The sequence below is a fragment of the Xenia sp. Carnegie-2017 genome, unplaced genomic scaffold, assembly GCF_021976095.1.
Source record: "Xenia sp. Carnegie-2017 unplaced genomic scaffold, XeniaSp_v1 HiC_scaffold_14, whole genome shotgun sequence".
NCBI lineage: Eukaryota > Metazoa > Cnidaria > Anthozoa > Malacalcyonacea > Xeniidae > Xenia > Xenia sp. Carnegie-2017.
In genome coordinates, this window is record NW_025813447.1 from 11,401,219 (window position 1) to 11,420,239 (window position 19,021).

A 19,021-nucleotide genomic window follows, 5' to 3' on the forward strand; every position below is an offset into this window, starting at 1 on the left:
CTGTTGTGTGACTATTATCTCTTTAAGTTATATTATGAATAAAATAGTAATTTAGAAAGTCGTTACTTTGTGTCATACGGTACTTTATCACTTTTAAGTAATAACATCACATCCATAGACAAAACCTAACTAATCCGTTTTTTGTAATCTGTAGATTTTTTCTATATAACATTTACGATGTTCCATTTTTGACATAGACTCGGTTTGAGGAAAATAGGCTTTCTTTAAGAAACTACTGCGGTGTTAAGGAATAAAACAATTTGTTTATCTCGTATATAAGTGACCGTTGATCAACTTTATATTTTCGTATGAATTCAAAATTGGTAGGTAGGTAATCCTTTAAGAAGCTCTGCAACTTGAAAGTTAATTTCGCAAGTGAAGGACATATTACGTAAGTTGCCAGAAACTTTCTTTTTTAAATCCTACAACGAAAAGTAAATTAGATCAGCTTTGATGTAAAATTCACTTTCACTTTCATTAGAAATTAATGATAATTTTCGTTGGAGCGCCTTTACACGTCATTTGTCGGAAAGTCCGAAATCGATACCTCTGTATACTGTCTACGTCAATCTAAACATGGCTGCCGGAGAGAGAATAAGTTGCAAAGTAGTTACGAAGTTTTCAGACCTTCATAACTAATCTGTATGGATGCGAATAAAACAAAATAAAAAATAATGTTGTTGGATAACTCGAGGCGCTACTGTCGAAATCTGGCTGCTTTCGTTGCGTCAAAACCACCTTGTGTAATTTTCATAACCTTCCTGTGTTGCCTGGCTGTTGCATTATTTTGTTTAGGATTTTACATCAAGAGTAGAGATATTGTCGATCCAGAAGCAGAAAAGGTGCTTTCATCATATATTTTTTTACATTATTTATGTTTAAGGGCCTTAGATTACGAAAAATTATTTATTGACAAGTCAGATTTCGTTGTCTTGTGAAGGACTTGTGGTTTAAGTGGTTAAGTTAACCTTATATTGCTCATTAAACTCTGATTTCATTTTATGCTTGGACGTTTTTTGATTCATTTCTCCTGTCTGATTTAGGATTGGAATAATTTTCTGGCTCGTCTCAGTGACATTCAGTTTTGTTTTGAGTTGAAGCATGAGATAGGTTATGTAAATGCATTGCCTCGCATCTTCAATAAAACAAAAAGATCCATTCATGATAATGTACCTTCAACAAATTATTTACAACAAATTTCAATTCCACTGAAAGTTGGCATTTATGTAAGTGGAAACAACAAGCCTTATATCCATGGTAACATTTCCCACTTGACAGCACTTGTGAATTCCCTCAACATCAAATCAGGTAGATAGTGTTTCTATTTATTTCTTTACATGTTTGAAAATAGCAAATTTGCAACTATTATGCTTTGAAATTTTTTCTAAGGGGTTGTTGACAAATAAATTTAATCATGCATTGTGAACTTTGTCCACAATTATGTAGACAACCTCCCCCCCTATCCCATCATGGACCAAGAAAAAATGTGTTTATAGGTGACAAAAAAAGCAGTTTGTAATTGTTGAGAGTAGTGTAGTGCTCAGACCACCAGGAGATACTTGTTCCTTTGCCATAATGTTCTTGTTGTGAGTAAAAAAAGTAAAAAATGTTGTGAGATGCTCCTGACATTAATGATATTTATTAAATCAGGTTTTGTTACATTTTTCTTATAATTGTTGTTTCTGAGCTACCCCTTCCCCACCACCCCCATTGCGGATAAAGTCCATGATTCATGACAAAATCTATTTGTCAATGATCCCTAAAAGCATTCACCAGAAACCACCCAGTCATTTAAAAAATCAACATATACCATAGTACACCATGTGTTTTCTTGATTTGATTCAATGACTAAATTTCTTTTTACAAGATATGAACTGCGCGTTCATACATTTCTTGCCTGATAACCATGATGAACTCTGACCCCATTTCAGGATATTATAAAGAGAAGATAAATTTGACATTTTCACTACCACAAGTATGGAACACTGGTACGTCTTCTATTAATCATATGCATTTATTATTTTTAGATTTTGTTAAAAAGATAAAAAAAACTTAATTAAGGAAACATGCTAAACATTACAAGCTTTAGTAATGAGTTATGAATTACCTTGGCTTTTATTATACTATTTAAATACTTTGTAAAAGTTTTTCTTCATTTATTGGTAGTTGGACAATGTCATGGCATGATCAGACAACTTTCTTTATCTTTAATAGTGGTTGTGTCATTAATATTTCTATGTAGAGAAGTGTGAAAAAGGAAAGTGTCAGCTACCAAAAGGATATTTTCAAAGTTGTGTTACTATTCTTGCACCTAAAGAAGTCTTACCAGAATGGTAAGTTTTTGTGAGAAGTGTAAATAAGAGAATGTGATATTGCTAGTGTAGTTTTCCTTCTAATCAATTAAACCTTAGACTATGTGTGGAAAAAACTAATAAACATAAACTTTTACATTTATTTAGGAGACCAGAGACCTGTAACTCTTCATCAATCATTTCAATCGCAAAAGTTAAAGCTTTTTTGAAGAAAGAAGAGCACAAAAGATGTCATTCTGGTGCATTTATTTATTTTAAGCATCCCGTGGATTTGGAAATAACAGAGAAACTGCCCTTGGTGTGTACATGTTATATACTGTTTCTACTTTTTGTGTTAAGCAAAGATATTCAGCAATCTTTTATTCATTGTGATTGCTCAATTCATACTTCTCTCTGTTGATGTAGAGTTGATGGTTTTTTGTCTTTTTTTTAACAGGATGAAAGGGAAAAAGCCAACTTGCATTTGCAAGTAACAAGTTATTTTCTATTTATTCTTGTTATAACTTCACTCATATATGGAATGGTAAAAGGAAAGCCTGAAAAACCAAAGAAGGTAATATGCTATGAAATGCATTGACCTCATTCTCTTGGAGATAAACATATTTCCCTGCTCTGTATTGTTGATAACTTGTGATGATTTATGAAAACACTTGTTTTTTTTTATTAATAACAGGTTCATTTTGATAACACTGTTCTGCTGCAAAAGTAGCTGAAATAATAAAATTGGAGGTAAAACAAAATAATAAGCCATAAAATGGCATTTTCATACATGTTCACTGTTCATCATTATTTATACCTGTTACATAATACTACAAACATTTTGTGTTGTAATATTAATTATATTTATATGTATGAATTAAAATCAATTGATTTTAAAAATCACCGAAAATACTATTTTCTATTACATAAAGTATCTTACATAGGGAAAATTGTGTGAGTGCAAGGTGAGTAATCATGCAATTGAATAAGAATGTTTTCAAAGTATAACTTCTTTTTTGCTAAAGTCAAAGGTTAGATAGCCTTGTAAAATTCTTGATGCCATTAGGTAATGATGAAGAAACATTACTCACCACCAAACCAGTTTTGTCAAGTGTCTCAAGGTGTAATGAAACAGGAACCCAATCATTGTTTAACTTTTGAAAGACAACTTTCATCTGACCTAAAGTTTTTGGACCTTGGACATAACATTCAGCTTCCCACACAGATGCCCTCACCGATGTTTCAAAATCGTCTGTTGAGTTAGTCATTTTGCTATCTTCTATTTTCATCTTACTGAAGGATTTTTGTAACCTTTCCACATCTTCCTTACCTTGGACATAATTATAACCGCAAATAAACACAGGCTGCCCAAATATCTCCTTAATTCGTTCTTCTTCACTTAATTTGTGCCATATATTTTCGAGGGCATTGTCCTTCACTAAGATTGCCTCTTCATCTGTCTCTTTGAAGAAATGTTCTGACAGTTTCTTTTGTAGAGCATAAGCTCCCATATTTTTATCACTGTCTAATATATCAACAGTTATCCTATCCAAAGCAAAATAACCAACAATAAGTACCAACCACACAAGGCCTCCAGTAGCGATGAAAACCCCTCGAAAGGCAATCCACATCCTGCTTTTCCATGATATAGGCCTTCCTGCTCTCGTGCCTCTCTGATATAATCGACTATTTGCTAACCACGGTATTTTTTTTGGATGTAGTGAAAGTTTTCTTTGTTGGTAAATTAAAGAAATCAGACAATACTTTCGCTTTGGCTGCTTCGTAATCGCTCCACTCATTTTATTTTCTCCATGGATCCTGTTATAAATTGTTGTGTAATTCACACCTAAGCTGTATTTCGGTATGAAATTGAAAGTTCTCGGTAAATAGACGCGTTTTAACATAGTTTGGCAAGTTTATTGGATAAACTACCAGGAGCATTCATTCGGAAACAAAAACTAAACTTGATCGCGATGCGAAATTGTATGCGAAATAAAGGAGAACAATTTATAAGTTTTGTCCTTTTGTCGTTTATGTGGGAGGGGGAAAGATTTTTTGCACCTGTACATTCAATCATGTAGCCGCTGGCGAAACTAGCAGACATATGCATAGAAGATAACATATTTACTATTTACAAACTGGATGGACATGCGACAAGTGTATGACCTATAAAACTGATTTACCTTATTATCAAAATTTGCATTCACACTACACAGAGTTTTTTTAAAGATTTTTTACCACTTACAGCTTTGTCAGAAATTTTAGAAAAAGATTTTTTAAAGTCTTTGCTCATTACAATGCAATAAATAAAAACAATATACTAGACTAATTCTAAACCTCCACAGTTTTTACAGTTATTTTTTACCCAACGCAGTGTTTATAAGATATGGCATTCTTTTCCATTCTTCTCGTTTTTCTTGTCTTCACTACTTTTGTTGACTCCATTGTCGCGGTTTTGCTCATGTTTGTTTTCATCTACACACCCATTCGTCTTATCTTCTTTTTTTCTATTTCTTAATGCGCCTGCAGCGACGGCTGTTGTAAAAGGATTCATGTTTAAGTAAAGACAGACTTGCCATAAAAAGTGAGAAACATTCAATTAGTGAATAATTTTTAATGCTATCATTTCAAATGATCGATGTTACACATTACTGAAAGTTGCAGGTATTTTGAATTGGGTTTGGCATCATAATCAACAGGCTGTGTTCATATTTCACTTGAATTTTTTTATTTCCGAGTAATGACAACATACTCCACACGTGACAACCTATGTTCGTTTACGCGTCATTGAAAATTTGCTTTGTTTGCTTTTTTGACTTTGATGATGGCAATAAAGTATTCATTCTAGTTGCAGTGATGTTTTGCAGGAGGAGACGCTGGGGAAACGGTGTTCCCCAACTATTTTCACAAGAGCAACGGCGTTCACTTTATGAAAACGTTACACGTGGAGGAACGTGTGAGGAATTTAAAATTAACTTAAATAATGCCACAATTTGCATATTAGCGTTTACAGAACAGTGACACACCATTACACAATAGACCAAGTCCATCAGACTTTATAGTAAACCTGTCTAGTTTTATGACCGAAAGTTGTGCAAACGCATGTATGTTGATTTTTATTTGCGGAACTATCTAATATCCTTTACCATGTAATGCTGCTGTTGATAAAATGATTAAAATTTGACGGATTTATAAAAATAAAAGGACTCTTCGTTATCTTTTGGCTGAGCTCGATGCACCGGAAGTAAAAGTCAACTACTTTAAAAACTCGACTTAGTCTCCACGAGTACTAGAAGAGCACGAATGGCTAACCAATAGCCAAGTATTAATTTGTCCTAAAGTTAAAAAAATACATATTTTAAATGATTTTTTAGAATGGTTTGTTTGGAGAAACTTGAAATCAAGCAAACGAAACTGATTCGTAATGTCGGTGCTATTTAATGCGCCTCACGGTCGCGAAAACGACGAAGATTCCTTCAGAAATCGTAACTACAACCAACAATTTTTGCAAAGAAGAATTGGTCAAAAGGAGAAGAGAAAAAATGAGGAAAGTTTATTGGTTTTTGGATACGCTTGCAACACATATCATGATGACGAAAAAGCCATGTTCTTTGACGAGGGAAAGCATTTGATTCCATGGATGGGTGATAAATCTCTAATGATAGATAGGTGGGTATAATACTTACAATTTACTTTACAATATTTTTTAATGCAGTTAGGAATAGGACTTTATTGATTGACATTTTGACATCCCTAGCAAAAGTTGCCGTCAGAGCTAAGGGAGAAATAAATGTGAGGTGTGCATGAAACCTCGGTTAATTTTAACATCAAGTCTCAATTTCAAGATTGCCAAAGCAGAAAGTTTGTCCTGTGCATCCGAGATCTCATGCAGTAATAATATTTTCTTCTAGATATGATGGCCGACTACTTCTGGAAGATCTCACATCTTTTATTTCCAAAGCATCACAGCTGTCAACTCAGGAACAAGAGATTGAACAGCTTTGTGATCAAGAGAGATACAGAGCTTTGGAACATGATAGAACAAATTATTCAGATGATGAAGGTATTAGCTATATTCCAACATAAAATTATACTTATTTAAACAAACAACATATTTGTAGATGTTCATTGTTTCAAAGGTACGTATGTTAATTTTTGTGTTGGTGTTGACTGACTTTTGATGTCCTTTATATACGAGCAATCAAAAGAACTGCTAATCAACAGAAGATATTTTGATAGTGTAACATTGGAAGAAAGTGTAGAAACATTTAAAAGTTACCCCACTAAAAAATAATAATTTTAAATATCTATGGGATTCTTCTTACACTCCTCTTGCTTTAGTTGCAACTTTGCATCAGTTAGACTTGCTATGTATTGAGTTGATTGGGCTTTGACACAGATAAGAATTTTAACTATCCTACATTAATACACAATGGCCGAGCAGCTCGCTTTGACTGCCTTTGTACAAGAAGTATGTTTGAGCAATAGTGTGGTGCATATGTGCAAAGATTTATTGTTTGTCCAAAACAAAGGAAAAATATCAATGTTTATACGTAATGAGAAAGTTTGTCTAAGCTAGAGGAAGTTTTACCACAAATAGTAATTTTGCCTAATATGTTTTTATAAACATGAGTACTTTTATGCAACAGCTTGATTTGCACTAAAATGGAATAAGACCATTGCCAGTGACTGACCTGGAAAAATACCAATTGTGATGATTTTCACTTGGAAAAATTAAAAATTTTTCAGAGGAAGAAATGAAAAGATTCAGAGCAGCAATTGCTTCAGAAGTTGGTTCATACAATGAAGTTGGCATGACTTATGGCGAAGAGAATCATTTCTACCCACAATACAACTATGACGCTACTCATCTTGAGACAACTAACCCAAATGCTCTGTATTATTCTAACAATGTGCACCAAACTGAATCTGGTAGGTACATAAATGATATCTTTGACCAGTATTCATGATTCAAGTGATGAAGTTGTTGCAATAAATCAATCAGATAGCAGATCAATTTGACAAAGGGCATTTTGTTATACAAAAATACATTGTAATTGATCATGTTATTTTGTTTCAGAACCAATACCATTATTGCAACAACATTATCAACTACAACAGATGCAACATGAGCAACAATTAGCACAACAATCAATACAGCAACAGCAAATAGAACAGCCTAGTGAACCGTTGGAAGATTTTGTCCCACCAAAAGAACTAAATATTCCCAAAGATATGGAACTGGTAAGTGTACATAAACACTGTAGAAGACTATCTTGATGTACTGCAAAAAACTTATGTAATCTATTGTTCTTTGTATTTATTGGATAACTATTGTATGAAAATCATCACAATGAAGAAAAATGTTTTATTCAATCCAAGTGTTAGACATTTTATAGTAACTTGTCATTTCATTTGCTGAAAAGAAGTCCATTGTTTTAGGAAAAAGGTCAGTAAATTTTATCCAGAAACAATCATGTTTCACTAATGAAGTTCCTGAGAGTCATTTCTTTCTCCGGGAGTCTTTTCCTGGGGCTCTTTCACGAAGGTCTGCTCCCGTGGGTCTTTTTTCGTATACCTTGAACAAAGTTTATTCCGTGGGTCAGTTACCAGGGCTGAAAAATATTTGACTCATTTCCTATATGGTGATGAACATCAGTAGCGGATCCAGCGCTCGTCAAAATAAATTATAGCCAGCTAGCCAGCTACTTAATTCTAAATTCAAAATACTTTCAAAAAAACACTATTGCTTTTGAATTTCTAATAAAGAATATAATTTTACCAATTGATGTGTCTCTAAGACGCTTAGAAATGTAAATATATGCCAAAATGTGCTGTAGTACCCTATTTTGACGTACCCTAGGTCCGCTACTGATGAACGGGGTGTCCAAATATTTTTGGAAATTGAAATAGAATGATCGACCTAACGAGTTCAAATAAAGCATAGTAAAATGTGTCCCAGCTTATTCTGCTGATTCAGGTTCCTCCAATTTGTGCTATGAAGAGAAACTGCACATTTCGATGTGAGATATGGACAAAATATTGAATTAAGCTGTATTTACAGCCATATCTACAAATTTAGCACGCATAAATTTTCAAATAATGTCCACAAATTCTAAATTGTATTCAGCGTGTGCAAATAAACTTATGCCTCGCACAGTTTAAAATCGCCGACCCGATCAATCATAGAGTTTGTGTACATGCACTTGTGTATTGTAGCTGTCGAAACCGAATCACATTTTTATTGATTGGCAATAGAACGAATGCAGCGGGCAAAGCGCAGTGTGAACTTCCAACAGAATCACATTTTTATTGATTGGCAATAGAACGAATGCAGCGGGCAAAGCGCATTGTGAACTTCCAACAATCATTAAGATATTTTAAAATTTTATTTTTTCTGTTTGGGTCTTTGTAAAAGAAATAGGTCTCACTATGAAAATTGTGCAAACTGTAAAAAATTTATTTTTTCACCACGCGTTTTCTATTTAATTCTCACTATCTCTTTCCTTTATTTTTAAAGAAAGCATTAATTATATTTTATGGTTACATGTCAATATAGTTGTCTTTCTGGTGTCTAGTATGTTTTTTTGGGTGCAAATTGAAAAGACATTTATACTGAAAAAAACTGTTGACGAAAAATCTTTTTTATCTTTTTAAGGTCTATAGGAAGGCTCTTGAATTGAAGACTTAATAAGAAATATTTCAAAGAATCGAGTTTAAATATTCATTTAGCTATTATGTCGTATCACACCGTATCATATCTTATCATATCTTATCATATCTTATCATATCTTATCATATCCCGTCATCTTATCATATCCCATCATATCGTATCATAACGTACCACTTCATACCCTCATGGCATTGTTCTCTACGGCAAACAACATTTCTGATGGATGGGCAAGTATTAAAAAGGACAGCCTTGATGCTATGTCTGTTAAATATTTATTGAAAAATTGCTCGCAACATGGAAACAGTCAACTATTTTTGTGTTTCGGTCGGAAAAGGACTAGGTCCGTTTGAAGTATAGGTCGCTATTGTTTTATTTTCTCACCTTCTAATAAAGTTTTTCTTGCTCCATTTGTAGCCAGACACTGCGAAGCACCACGTGATCATCGAGAGAACCGCATTCTTTATAAAAGATCATGGCGCTCAAATGGAAATTGTAGTGAAAGCAAAGCAATCGGGAAATCCGCAGTTTGATTTTCTCCAATTCGATCATCGTTTGAATCCCTATTATAAACTTATCCTAAAGGCTATACGTAGTGGAAACTATGAACCTGCAAAGCCCGCAGTTTCTCCTGAAAAAGAAGGTTCAATATCTTATAGTCGATTGGATAAACTTAGTGATGGTTTTATCAATTTCCTCATTTGTATTAAATATGTAATATCTGTGAATGTTTTGAAACATTGATACCTTAAGTCGTACATATGTTTCTGTATCAACAATCATGTAAGAATCGATAAAATAATTTTGACAAAATCTTTTTTACTTCACAGTTGAAGAATCGGACGAGGAGTCATCAGACGGTGAAATGGAATTACACCCATTGCTTACTGCATCATTGAGAAATCCCATCTCATCCAAAAAGAAAACTGACATTATCCCCCCGTGGAACCTCCTCCACTTCCTCCTGGATGGACCGTTGTTAATCCAGGTACACACTTGTCCAAGTCATTGATGATTGGCTCTTCTCGATTTTTTTTTTGGCACATGAAATCGTTATTTTGTTGATAAGATTGCGTGAATTTTGAAAAATCAAAGCGATGGATTATTTTGTTGATCGTTTATTCACTCTCCTTTACAAAATATAAAAATTTAAGCATGTTTCTAACATGTAAAGTTGTAAATTATGATGTTGTTATGTGAAGGAAGAAGTTACTTGTGCATGTATCTACCATTTTTCTTGAGAAAAATTTAGTTTTTATCACTGCATGCGCTATGAATGCTTCTTGCAATCCGACCTTACATAGCAGTTGCATGTAGCATGCGCAACTTGCTCTAAATTTATTGAAGACAACGAGTAAAGATATTAGTGTGATTTTTTGTAAAAAGGAGAGCTCGCGACATGTTTCACTTACTGATTAACAAAATGTGTATGTTAAAATTACTGTGTCAAGTTGTTCCAAATGTTTGTTTGAATTTTGTAGAAGACCCTGGTACATCCTCATTCACTATGAAGGCAGACACTTTCTTGGCAACCATGAATATGATGGGACATGCTGGTGAACACACCTTGACGTATTCTGATAATTCATATGTAATACCTGGTACACATTCATCTGTTGAGAGACATGGTGAGTATTGAAAATTTTGCCCGAGGAATGTCAAATTTATAGACACATCCGTTTACTGCAGTCTGATCTCTTTATCAAAAGAATGGAATGCTCAACTTTATACACTTAAATCCTAGTGTATTCACCAGTTTTTTGACGTTAAAACACGTGTCCTTTCATACTTCAGCGTGTAGTGTTTTCATGAAAAGTGGATTTAGGAAAGAGTTGCCAATTTCTCTACAAAATACTAATATAATAAATCCTAACTAGAGCACACCCTCCCCAAAAAAACAATAGTGTATCCGTTCCTGTTGGAATTTGAGCTTTTATATACTTTAGGCTTGTGTCGAAGAGTGATTGAATATTCACTCTTCTTACCATTGTCCTAAGATACTTCACTCTTGTATTCTTTTCATAAGGAGTTGTCTGATATTTCCTTTTCACTATTATGTGCACGTAAACTTCAGATATGTGTTTTCGTACAGTCTTCTACGTTTACTTTAGAGAGTCCTCGAGATTCATCGATATTTTACCAAAACAATTCTCAGGCAAATCTGTCAAATCTTTTCTATCATGATAATGAAGCATACGGCGGCCATCCCATAATTCCTCCGCCACCTGACCTAAAGCCCATTTGTGACAAACTCGCTCAGTACGTTGCAAGAAATGGAAAACAATTTGAAGAAAATATTCGTGCTAAAAATGATCCAAGGCAAGTCAGCAAAAACAAACAACGTTTCTTATTTCTTGCTTTCAAATTTTATTGATACGAAATAAAATAGACCGTAAAATATATGTGCTATATGTGCATTAATTACCGAAAGAATCATTCTAACTTTACCGCATTTTTGTTTAGGTTTGATTTTATAAATGAAACCAGTGATCATTACACGTATTATCGAAGCAGAATTCGTCAGTTCCAGAACGATCCTGGAGAAATTAGTAATAAGTCCGTTGAAGAAAATGTAAACAAAAGCGGAGTGCTGGTGCCGAGCTCTAAACCCGTTAGCTTTCAAATCAAAAAGAAAGACGATAAAAGAACTGTTATGGAGTATAAAAGTAGTATCTTGTATAAGACTGCCAAGGCTGATGAAAATGACGAGGATGGTCTACAAAAGGATATCACGGGGATTGATGTTGATAGCAAGGTGTGTATAGGAGTAACTATTGCAGCGTATGTTATCATCACTAGTACATTTTCTAAACTAATTTCCTTTGTATCACCTTACCAATCCTCCATTACCCCCATGTTAAATGTAAATTTATGTTTATGTCATCTTAGAATGATGCGTAAGACATAAATGTGTAATTTTAACGTAGCTATTAGGCCCATCGCTAAGAAGATAAGAATTTTTGTTTCTGACATCAAGGATTCTTTGCAGAAAGGTGGCGGCACCAAAACTCAAGAAGATATAATTGCCGAAGAAAGAGCAACTAAACTGAAACAAGAAAAGGAGAAGGAAGGTTCGTACATTTGTTGTAAATTATTAATAATAATAACTTTACAAGAATATGTTTGAAATGGAGTGTACATCGTTTTTTGTTTTGCCTTGCAGTTGAAAGACTAGAGGAAGAAGCAAAGTCAACGACATCATCACTTCGACGTCAAGTTCAACTAGAGCGACGACGCCGTGCTCAACTCTTCATAAACATGCTAAAGAAAGCCAATCCATCTTCATCTGAGCAAGCGGCCGAAAATTCAAGAACAGGTTTGTGTCAAGGACGTTTACTCATTTTGTGTTTGAATTCTAAAATGGGAAATTATAATGTCGGATTCACTAGGTGTAATAAGAGATGATGTCTTTGATTGTTTAGGAAACACAAATCTATGATCTTTGACTCACGTTAAGCTCACAGTAAAATTGGATACAGTGTAAAAGTACATGTACAGTCGGCATTGCAAGAAATCACGTGTTTAGTAAAGAACAAGAATGATTGTTTTTCTGGATTCTAGACATTCTGAGGTAACATTACTTTTAATTCTCGATTTTTGGCGTTTTTAACTAAACGTTCGACAATAACGTCTGGTCGCAGTGACGAGCATTAGATGAACCAATGGAAATTCCATATATCGACCTTTAGGAACATTAGGGAATTTGTGTGAGCAAGATTTTTTGGCACCATAGCGGCCATAGCCTTCAACAAGCAGTAAAATTATTATATTAATTGTTATTACTCAAGGCAATAGTACTGCTCACAATACTTTGCTTTTCTAAGTTCATCAATCACGAATATGAAAAGCCGAGGAATTTTAGCGCCAGATTATTTTGGTGTAGTATTTGGCGTCTGAAACGTAAATCATTTCTTTGTATGAAGTTGGTTTCTTGGTTAAATATTGATGGCTGCTAAAACTAACATAAAGTAGAACAAAGTGACGAACCTTCATAAGCTATGATAGCATCGATTTTGCCACCGACAAAGATTTGTATATAATAAAATTTTTATAAAATGAATGTTGGGAAAACTAGGAGAACCGGTGCAAAAAACGGCCCGCGTACAGTGAGGGCTACAATCACCGTTAAGGAACCGCATACAGTGAGCGCCTGCTGTTGTTAAAATAAGCGAATTTGACCTTTTTTCAATTTTCATCGTGCAGTCCGTGTCAGCTATTCAAAGGAACCAATAACTGATCTCAGTGTTTTGGATTCGTTGTATTGGTCTCACTTGAAAAGATGACGGCTTGTATACGCATGCGCATTGCAAATCTCAATCGAATAAATTTCGCATGCATTTAATCGATATTTTTGTGTTTAAATGATTTCAATAAACATAAATAACCAGTTCAACTGATGCTACATGCCTCCATCATGATACGTTAGTTAACTAAAGTTTACATTACGTTTTTACGTTGTGTCGACCAAATATGTTTTTGTTTTTGTTCCCGAATTTTTTACACCAAACAGGAGTAAGGTGATATAGAGTTAAGTCTCGTTGACAATCTTCCATTAGATCTGTTCATGTCAATTTTTATCCCAAGCTCAAGACAGTTAATTGTTGTCTACCATTTTCCATGTATTAGATCTGTTCCTGTCAATTCTTGACATATAAAGTGTGATATTGTTATGAATTCAGGCCTCGTCAACATTCTGTCTGTGTAAAGTTTACACATCTCCGTAACTCAAAGCGTTGTTTCTTTGCATATTCTTCACCACATAATTGACAATATACTTACAGTATTTATCTTCCACTTTTTGATATTCAAGATTCAAAATTTTCTCTGCTATTTCCGTGCGAATATCTTGGCCAAATTTGTAACGTTTAATTGTTTCGTATATCGCCTTGAATGTTTCATGTTTGGTGTTGTGAAACACCCCCCGGTTTCCATGAAGAACGTATATACCATTTTGCACAGCGGTCTCGCAGTTGTTCCCGTACATGCAATGATCTGGTCGATAATTCCATTCACAGGAGTAGACATAAACACGCTCTAAATTTTTGAGATTAGATTTGTTGGAATTTTTACGTGAAATTTAATATTGAAGTGACAGATCTCTGAATCAAAAAGAGATCTAAATATGAGAGAGATGTCTGTACTTCAGATTGGTGTGTGTATAGGAAGAGTTAATGTTTCTATACGAGAGACCTTGTGTATCACAAAAAGATGTCTGTACATCAGAGATGTGTGTATAAAAGAGAAAATATTTCTGTACGATAGAAACATCTGTTTAACAAAAAGATTTCTGTATTAGAGAGGTGTGTGTATCAGAAGAGTAAATGTTTTCATACGAAAGAAACTTGTGTATCACAAAAAGACTTGGAGAGTTGTTTTAATCTGTGGCAGGTTGCACGAAGCCTGGATAGCGTTATCCATTGGATAGCAATTTTTTTAAACTTTTATAAAACGTTTTAACAAGCAAAAAATATAAGATTCGAACTGAGCTATCACTGAAATAAAATATTGTTTCGAAGGTTACGAAATGCCTTTGTCGTATGAAAAATAAACACCTTTTTTATAAGTTTGAAAATTTTGCTATCCAATAGATAACGTTATCCAGGCTTCGTGCAACCTGCCCCATAAGAGTAAATGTAATGAGGAGAAAAAGATGATCATGTGGTAGGTCCTTAACATCATCATTCTTTTCAACATACCTGGATATTTATTGAAGTAGATGTTCAATAAATCTTGATCTCCCCACACAATGTTATATCTGTTCATTTTATACATCTCAACTATCTCCGTGGTAAAGTCTAATTTTCTTAAGCTGTTTAGATCCATCAGCATTGCCCCTGAGTTCAAACCAAATTTTCCATAAAAAGGATGTCTAGCAAAACGAGGATACCAATCTAGTGTTTTGACCTCTGCTTCATTTGTCATCGCAGATATATGACTGTTGTTGAATTGACTAAAATGATCCCAAATCTTCTCCAGAGGACTTAAAACCAGAGTGTCGGTATCCAGATAAAGAATTTTCTTTTGCATCAAAAAGTTCTAAGATTCAAAGGATGTTTGTCAATATGTTGTTAATAATGCTTGTGTCAAAGAACAATAAAACAGTTGCAATTCTACATCCAAAACCTTTGTCAGACTAGGTTTACTGAGCGTAACAGTAATTATTTCGTTTATTTAGTTAATTATTTATGTTTTTATCATTTGACTTCAACCTTACAACTTGTGGGCAAACTTGGTAGTCCTAAAATGTATAAAAGTAGTATATCCCTGTGGTAGGTCATGTTGAATGATTGTGAACAAGAATTTGTCCAGAATGTACTTGCTCTAACGTGAGAGATATTTTATTAACACATGATTGTTGTACAAGTTAATTATTGGTCATTGGCAGACCACCCCTGGAGAAAACTGACCATTAAGTTGTAATTTTTTAACGAATGACATGTAAAACGACTATTTTTTGTCACATGATCAACGCTTTAAGCTATAATTTATCAGTCTGTTATAAAATATTACCATCAAAAACAATCGTTGAGAAGCGCATGTCTTAAACAAAGTCTTCCATTGCATGTTTTTCCCCTCAGGAAACGATAAGTTATAAATTGTAAATTCAAAATTTTCTGAACGTGCCATGGAAAGTTCCCTATTCCATGCCTGACTTTGTCTTGTAATTCAAGTTCAGAAACGATGTGAAAATGAATACGTTGTTTGGTGAAGATCAATGCGGATTTTATCATTGTGAGTCCTTCTTCCAGACGATTTCCACAAATGACTGATGCCACATGCATTATCATATTTGCACGTTTGGGTGTTGTGGAAGATCTAAGATAGAAGAAGTGTTAGTTTAGATGTTTATAAGTTTCATTTGATGACACGATCATCCTTTATCACCAAGGTTCTCGTGTTTTCTCTTACCTGACACAATAATGTTCTCCTGTTCATAATATATAGTTTTATTTCTCTGGTTATTCATGCTGCTTTTAACTATACTGAGTTGTCTATTGGTTATATAGTTATGTATAATGTTCTTTGTTCTCCAAGTTCTAATATAGCTACGTTTTCTAAGATATTTATACTGCCTTTAATAATAGTATTGGCATTTATACACAGCCACGCGCATCGAATGATACTTCTATATCAAATCTAGCTCAAATATTTGCTACGGCTTTCCAGGACAGCGAAAGTGTTGTTTTAACTCGTAGTTAATTCGGTGAATTCTTAATAATATGTTTAAAATTATTGCGTAGAAACGAAATTCTTATCACATTTAATGAGCGTTTGAATAAAGGCGTTCTTTTCCCAAGGTATTTGTGTTCATTGTACTTCTGAACATTCCTCCTATTCTGAAGTTTCTTTCTTTTACAACGTTTATATTTTGGCACGTTTACTAAATGCCGCCGGATACCAAGTTGCAAGAGAGTATATATATTTCCTGATTATTGACTTTTCAAAATTCTTGAACTATTCACAATGTTCTGCTGCTTAACTTGAATTACAAGCGAATGTGGTAAAACACAAAACTGTGTCTTCATATCGATAACTGTTTGATAAACAACACCCGTGCCATTGATATCCCAAATTTTAAGTTTGGTTTTGATTTTACACCGCTGCATTTATAAAATTTGCACTTTGTGTCAACGAAGTCGCTTTTCTCCCCTATGTCGCCTACATATGTTAATTGGGAGATTTAATGCTGATGGAAATTTATCGCAAAAGCGAGATCTTATTATTTAATCATTACACACGGCCAAGAACAAACAAAATGCTATTAAAATAAAAGCGTGTGTTGAGTGTGCACTGTCTCTGCTGAAATATACAAACAAATACGAACATCTTCAACAATTCTATGACTTCATCAATCACCTTTCGCCTGTATTGCAAACGTTATACCACATCATACATTGTGTTAGGCTGATACAAAGTGTGGTCTTCAATGACCGCTTCACATGCATAGAAAGAAGTTAACCTAGAAGAGGATCGAGATATAATTGTATTATTTGCCTTACCATCGATGACAGACAATGTAAAAGAGGCACGCGTGATATTTACACAGTTCTGTGTGGTCCGTCAAATTTATTGTCATATTGCTCAAAAGCTTTTCACAACTTGAGCATAATTATTGTCGTCATTACTTACAATTTTTTTGTATTAAGTTTCTGCGTGGCGGCGGCCTCGTGTCGTTTGTTGATTGAAATTTCCAAATCATAAAGCGTGCTTGAAACCGTTTGATTTTCGTTGTCTTTCTTCCTTTTTGGCATTAGGCAATAGCTAATAAACATGACAAACACAAGGCAAAATAATAAAGCCCTCAAAAGCCGTGTGTTCAAACGCCAGACCTTCATACTGTAAGACCATTATCGTGATCGACAGAGGTTAAGGATGGTTACGGCCATTCAAAGACTTGGCGTTTGTTTACATTTTCTCTCTGCATCGTAATTCGAGTTGCGCCATTATCCAAAACCGCTAATAATAATAGGCGTAGCTCAATTAGCAATGTCAGGGGTCCCGGTTTTAAAAACGGAATCACGCGTCACATGTATATGTTTGTTTTCTTAGCCGTAGTTGTCAAATAAAAGCGCTGCCAATTTTCATAAATAACGAAATGAGTTTGGAGACGCACAATACAATCGGATGAAGCAAATTACAGCATGAAAATCATACTCCCCCCCCTTCCGTACGCCGTGGCTAAGGGGAAAGTGCTAGGTCAAGTTCATGAATTTAACGAAATCATGCATGAAGTCCTGTCGCTACACATTTATGCAAACATCCTAGTCCAAATAAGGTGAACGATTTTTAAGTTGCTGCCAGTTTTAAGTGTATAGAGGAAAGGCCCCGCCGTTTAGCTACATCATCCACCGATTTATGTGCCAATCTCTAAGAATGCCAATGAAACTGAAATTTTCTTTACTTAGCTGAGTGTTGTACAAGGTCAACTGACTCAACTCAAACTTTTACTACACAAGAATATTGAAGTGCAAGCAGTTCTCGAAACATCTATAATAGTTAACTTTATTCGTGAAACGAAAGATTATTACAACTTTCCCTTTCTCTTATTTGCATAAAGAAAAAAAACTTTGCATTAATTTTTCCAAACTAGATAGGTACATGTTAAATTTTTCTTTTCCTTAATTGATGCATATTTCAAGCAAAGTCTCCAAGTAAAACGTCTATCATTATAATTTATAATTTATTGTAATTCACGACGAGTGTTTGCTCAACTATCCCTCGAGAAACTACTAGTTCGACTGAAACTTTACTCATTTTGACGTTCCAAAAAGGTGAAGGCCTTGTTAATTTATAATTTAAGTTAGGTGATTTCTCATCAAGTCAGCCATTCCTCAGTTTTTATATTCTATTTTAACTGCATTGTGTGTGACAGCAGTAGCTGTCTAGCTGTCAAAATTAAAGTCCAAACACCACCAGCCTACGAAATACGTAAACGACGTTTTTTACGTAAAGTTTATGATAATTGTCATAAACATTGTTCGTTATGGATGAAGCGATTGACTGTAGTGTAGATGAGTATGCTAACCGATCAGACAACGAAGAAACGACGAAACCAGAACCTTCTTCAGAATCGCAGGTATGACTCTGTATCCTAAATTATTTGACATGCTGAAGTGACAAGATCTCAGTTTGTGCATTATTTCTTTTATGAGTTGATTCCTTTTCCATTAAGTGATTCGTTATCAAAAATACAATGAAACTAGCTATAAACCTTAAAATGAAACATCCAACCAGAACTCTGCCGCAATGAATTATTTTGCATTTGATTAAGTTATAAAACGATGATGACGTATTCTTTTGTCGTTTTTAAGTTTGTTGTAAAAACTTTTTTTAAATTTAACCTTCCCTCTCGTGGCAATTTTACATTAGTGATGAAAACAGTGTTGAATTTTAAGCTGTAGACTGTTGGAAATGACTTAGAGTTTCGTGAAAATTTTGGTTATTTACGAGACAGTCGTATTATAACATCAGAATAGCTCGTTAGTAAAAAATTAAATTCTCACTAACATCGTAAATGGCGTGTTGTGGTTGGATAAATCATTCGGTAAAAAACTGTTTG

At 34.2% G+C, this 19,021-nt stretch overlaps 4 protein-coding genes across 4 annotated transcripts; 2 read left to right on the top strand and 2 right to left on the bottom strand.

Annotated features, from left to right (window-relative positions):
* The first annotated feature begins 461 nt into the window (after positions 1-461).
* LOC124433652 (transmembrane protein 248-like) lies at positions 462-3,191 on the top strand. Its single transcript, XM_046983423.1, has 7 exons — positions 462-842; positions 1,044-1,308; positions 1,932-1,988; positions 2,243-2,333; positions 2,460-2,610; positions 2,749-2,865; positions 2,986-3,191. The coding sequence occupies exons 1-7, from the start codon at positions 675-677 to the stop codon at positions 3,019-3,021; spliced, it is 885 nt and encodes a 294-aa protein (XP_046839379.1). The 5' UTR covers positions 462-674; the 3' UTR covers positions 3,022-3,191.
* On the bottom strand, positions 3,068-4,991 carry LOC124433653. Its single transcript, XM_046983426.1, has one exon. The coding sequence runs from the start codon at positions 4,193-4,195 to the stop codon at positions 3,317-3,319; it is 879 nt and encodes a 292-aa protein (XP_046839382.1). The 5' UTR covers positions 4,196-4,991; the 3' UTR covers positions 3,068-3,316.
* A 554-nt stretch (positions 4,992-5,545) lies between these two features.
* LOC124435276 (splicing factor, suppressor of white-apricot homolog) lies at positions 5,546-13,021 on the top strand. The gene is made up of 12 exons (XM_046985213.1): positions 5,546-5,960; positions 6,203-6,354; positions 7,041-7,223; positions 7,372-7,535; positions 9,379-9,604; positions 9,792-9,965; positions 10,443-10,589; positions 11,073-11,280; positions 11,425-11,716; positions 11,951-12,032; positions 12,125-12,277; positions 12,384-13,021. The coding sequence occupies exons 1-12, from the start codon at positions 5,716-5,718 to the stop codon at positions 12,398-12,400; spliced, it is 2,043 nt and encodes a 680-aa protein (XP_046841169.1). The 5' UTR covers positions 5,546-5,715; the 3' UTR covers positions 12,401-13,021.
* A 262-nt stretch (positions 13,022-13,283) lies between these two features.
* Positions 13,284-17,411, bottom strand: LOC124433651 (glucoside xylosyltransferase 1-like). The gene is given in 5 exon segments (XM_046983422.1): positions 13,284-13,995; positions 14,658-14,997; positions 15,472-15,587; positions 15,590-15,777; positions 17,092-17,411. Coding segments are annotated over 5 exon segments (1,176 nt in total). The 5' UTR covers positions 17,298-17,411; the 3' UTR covers positions 13,284-13,669.
* Positions 17,412-19,021: the final 1,610 nt, after the last annotated feature.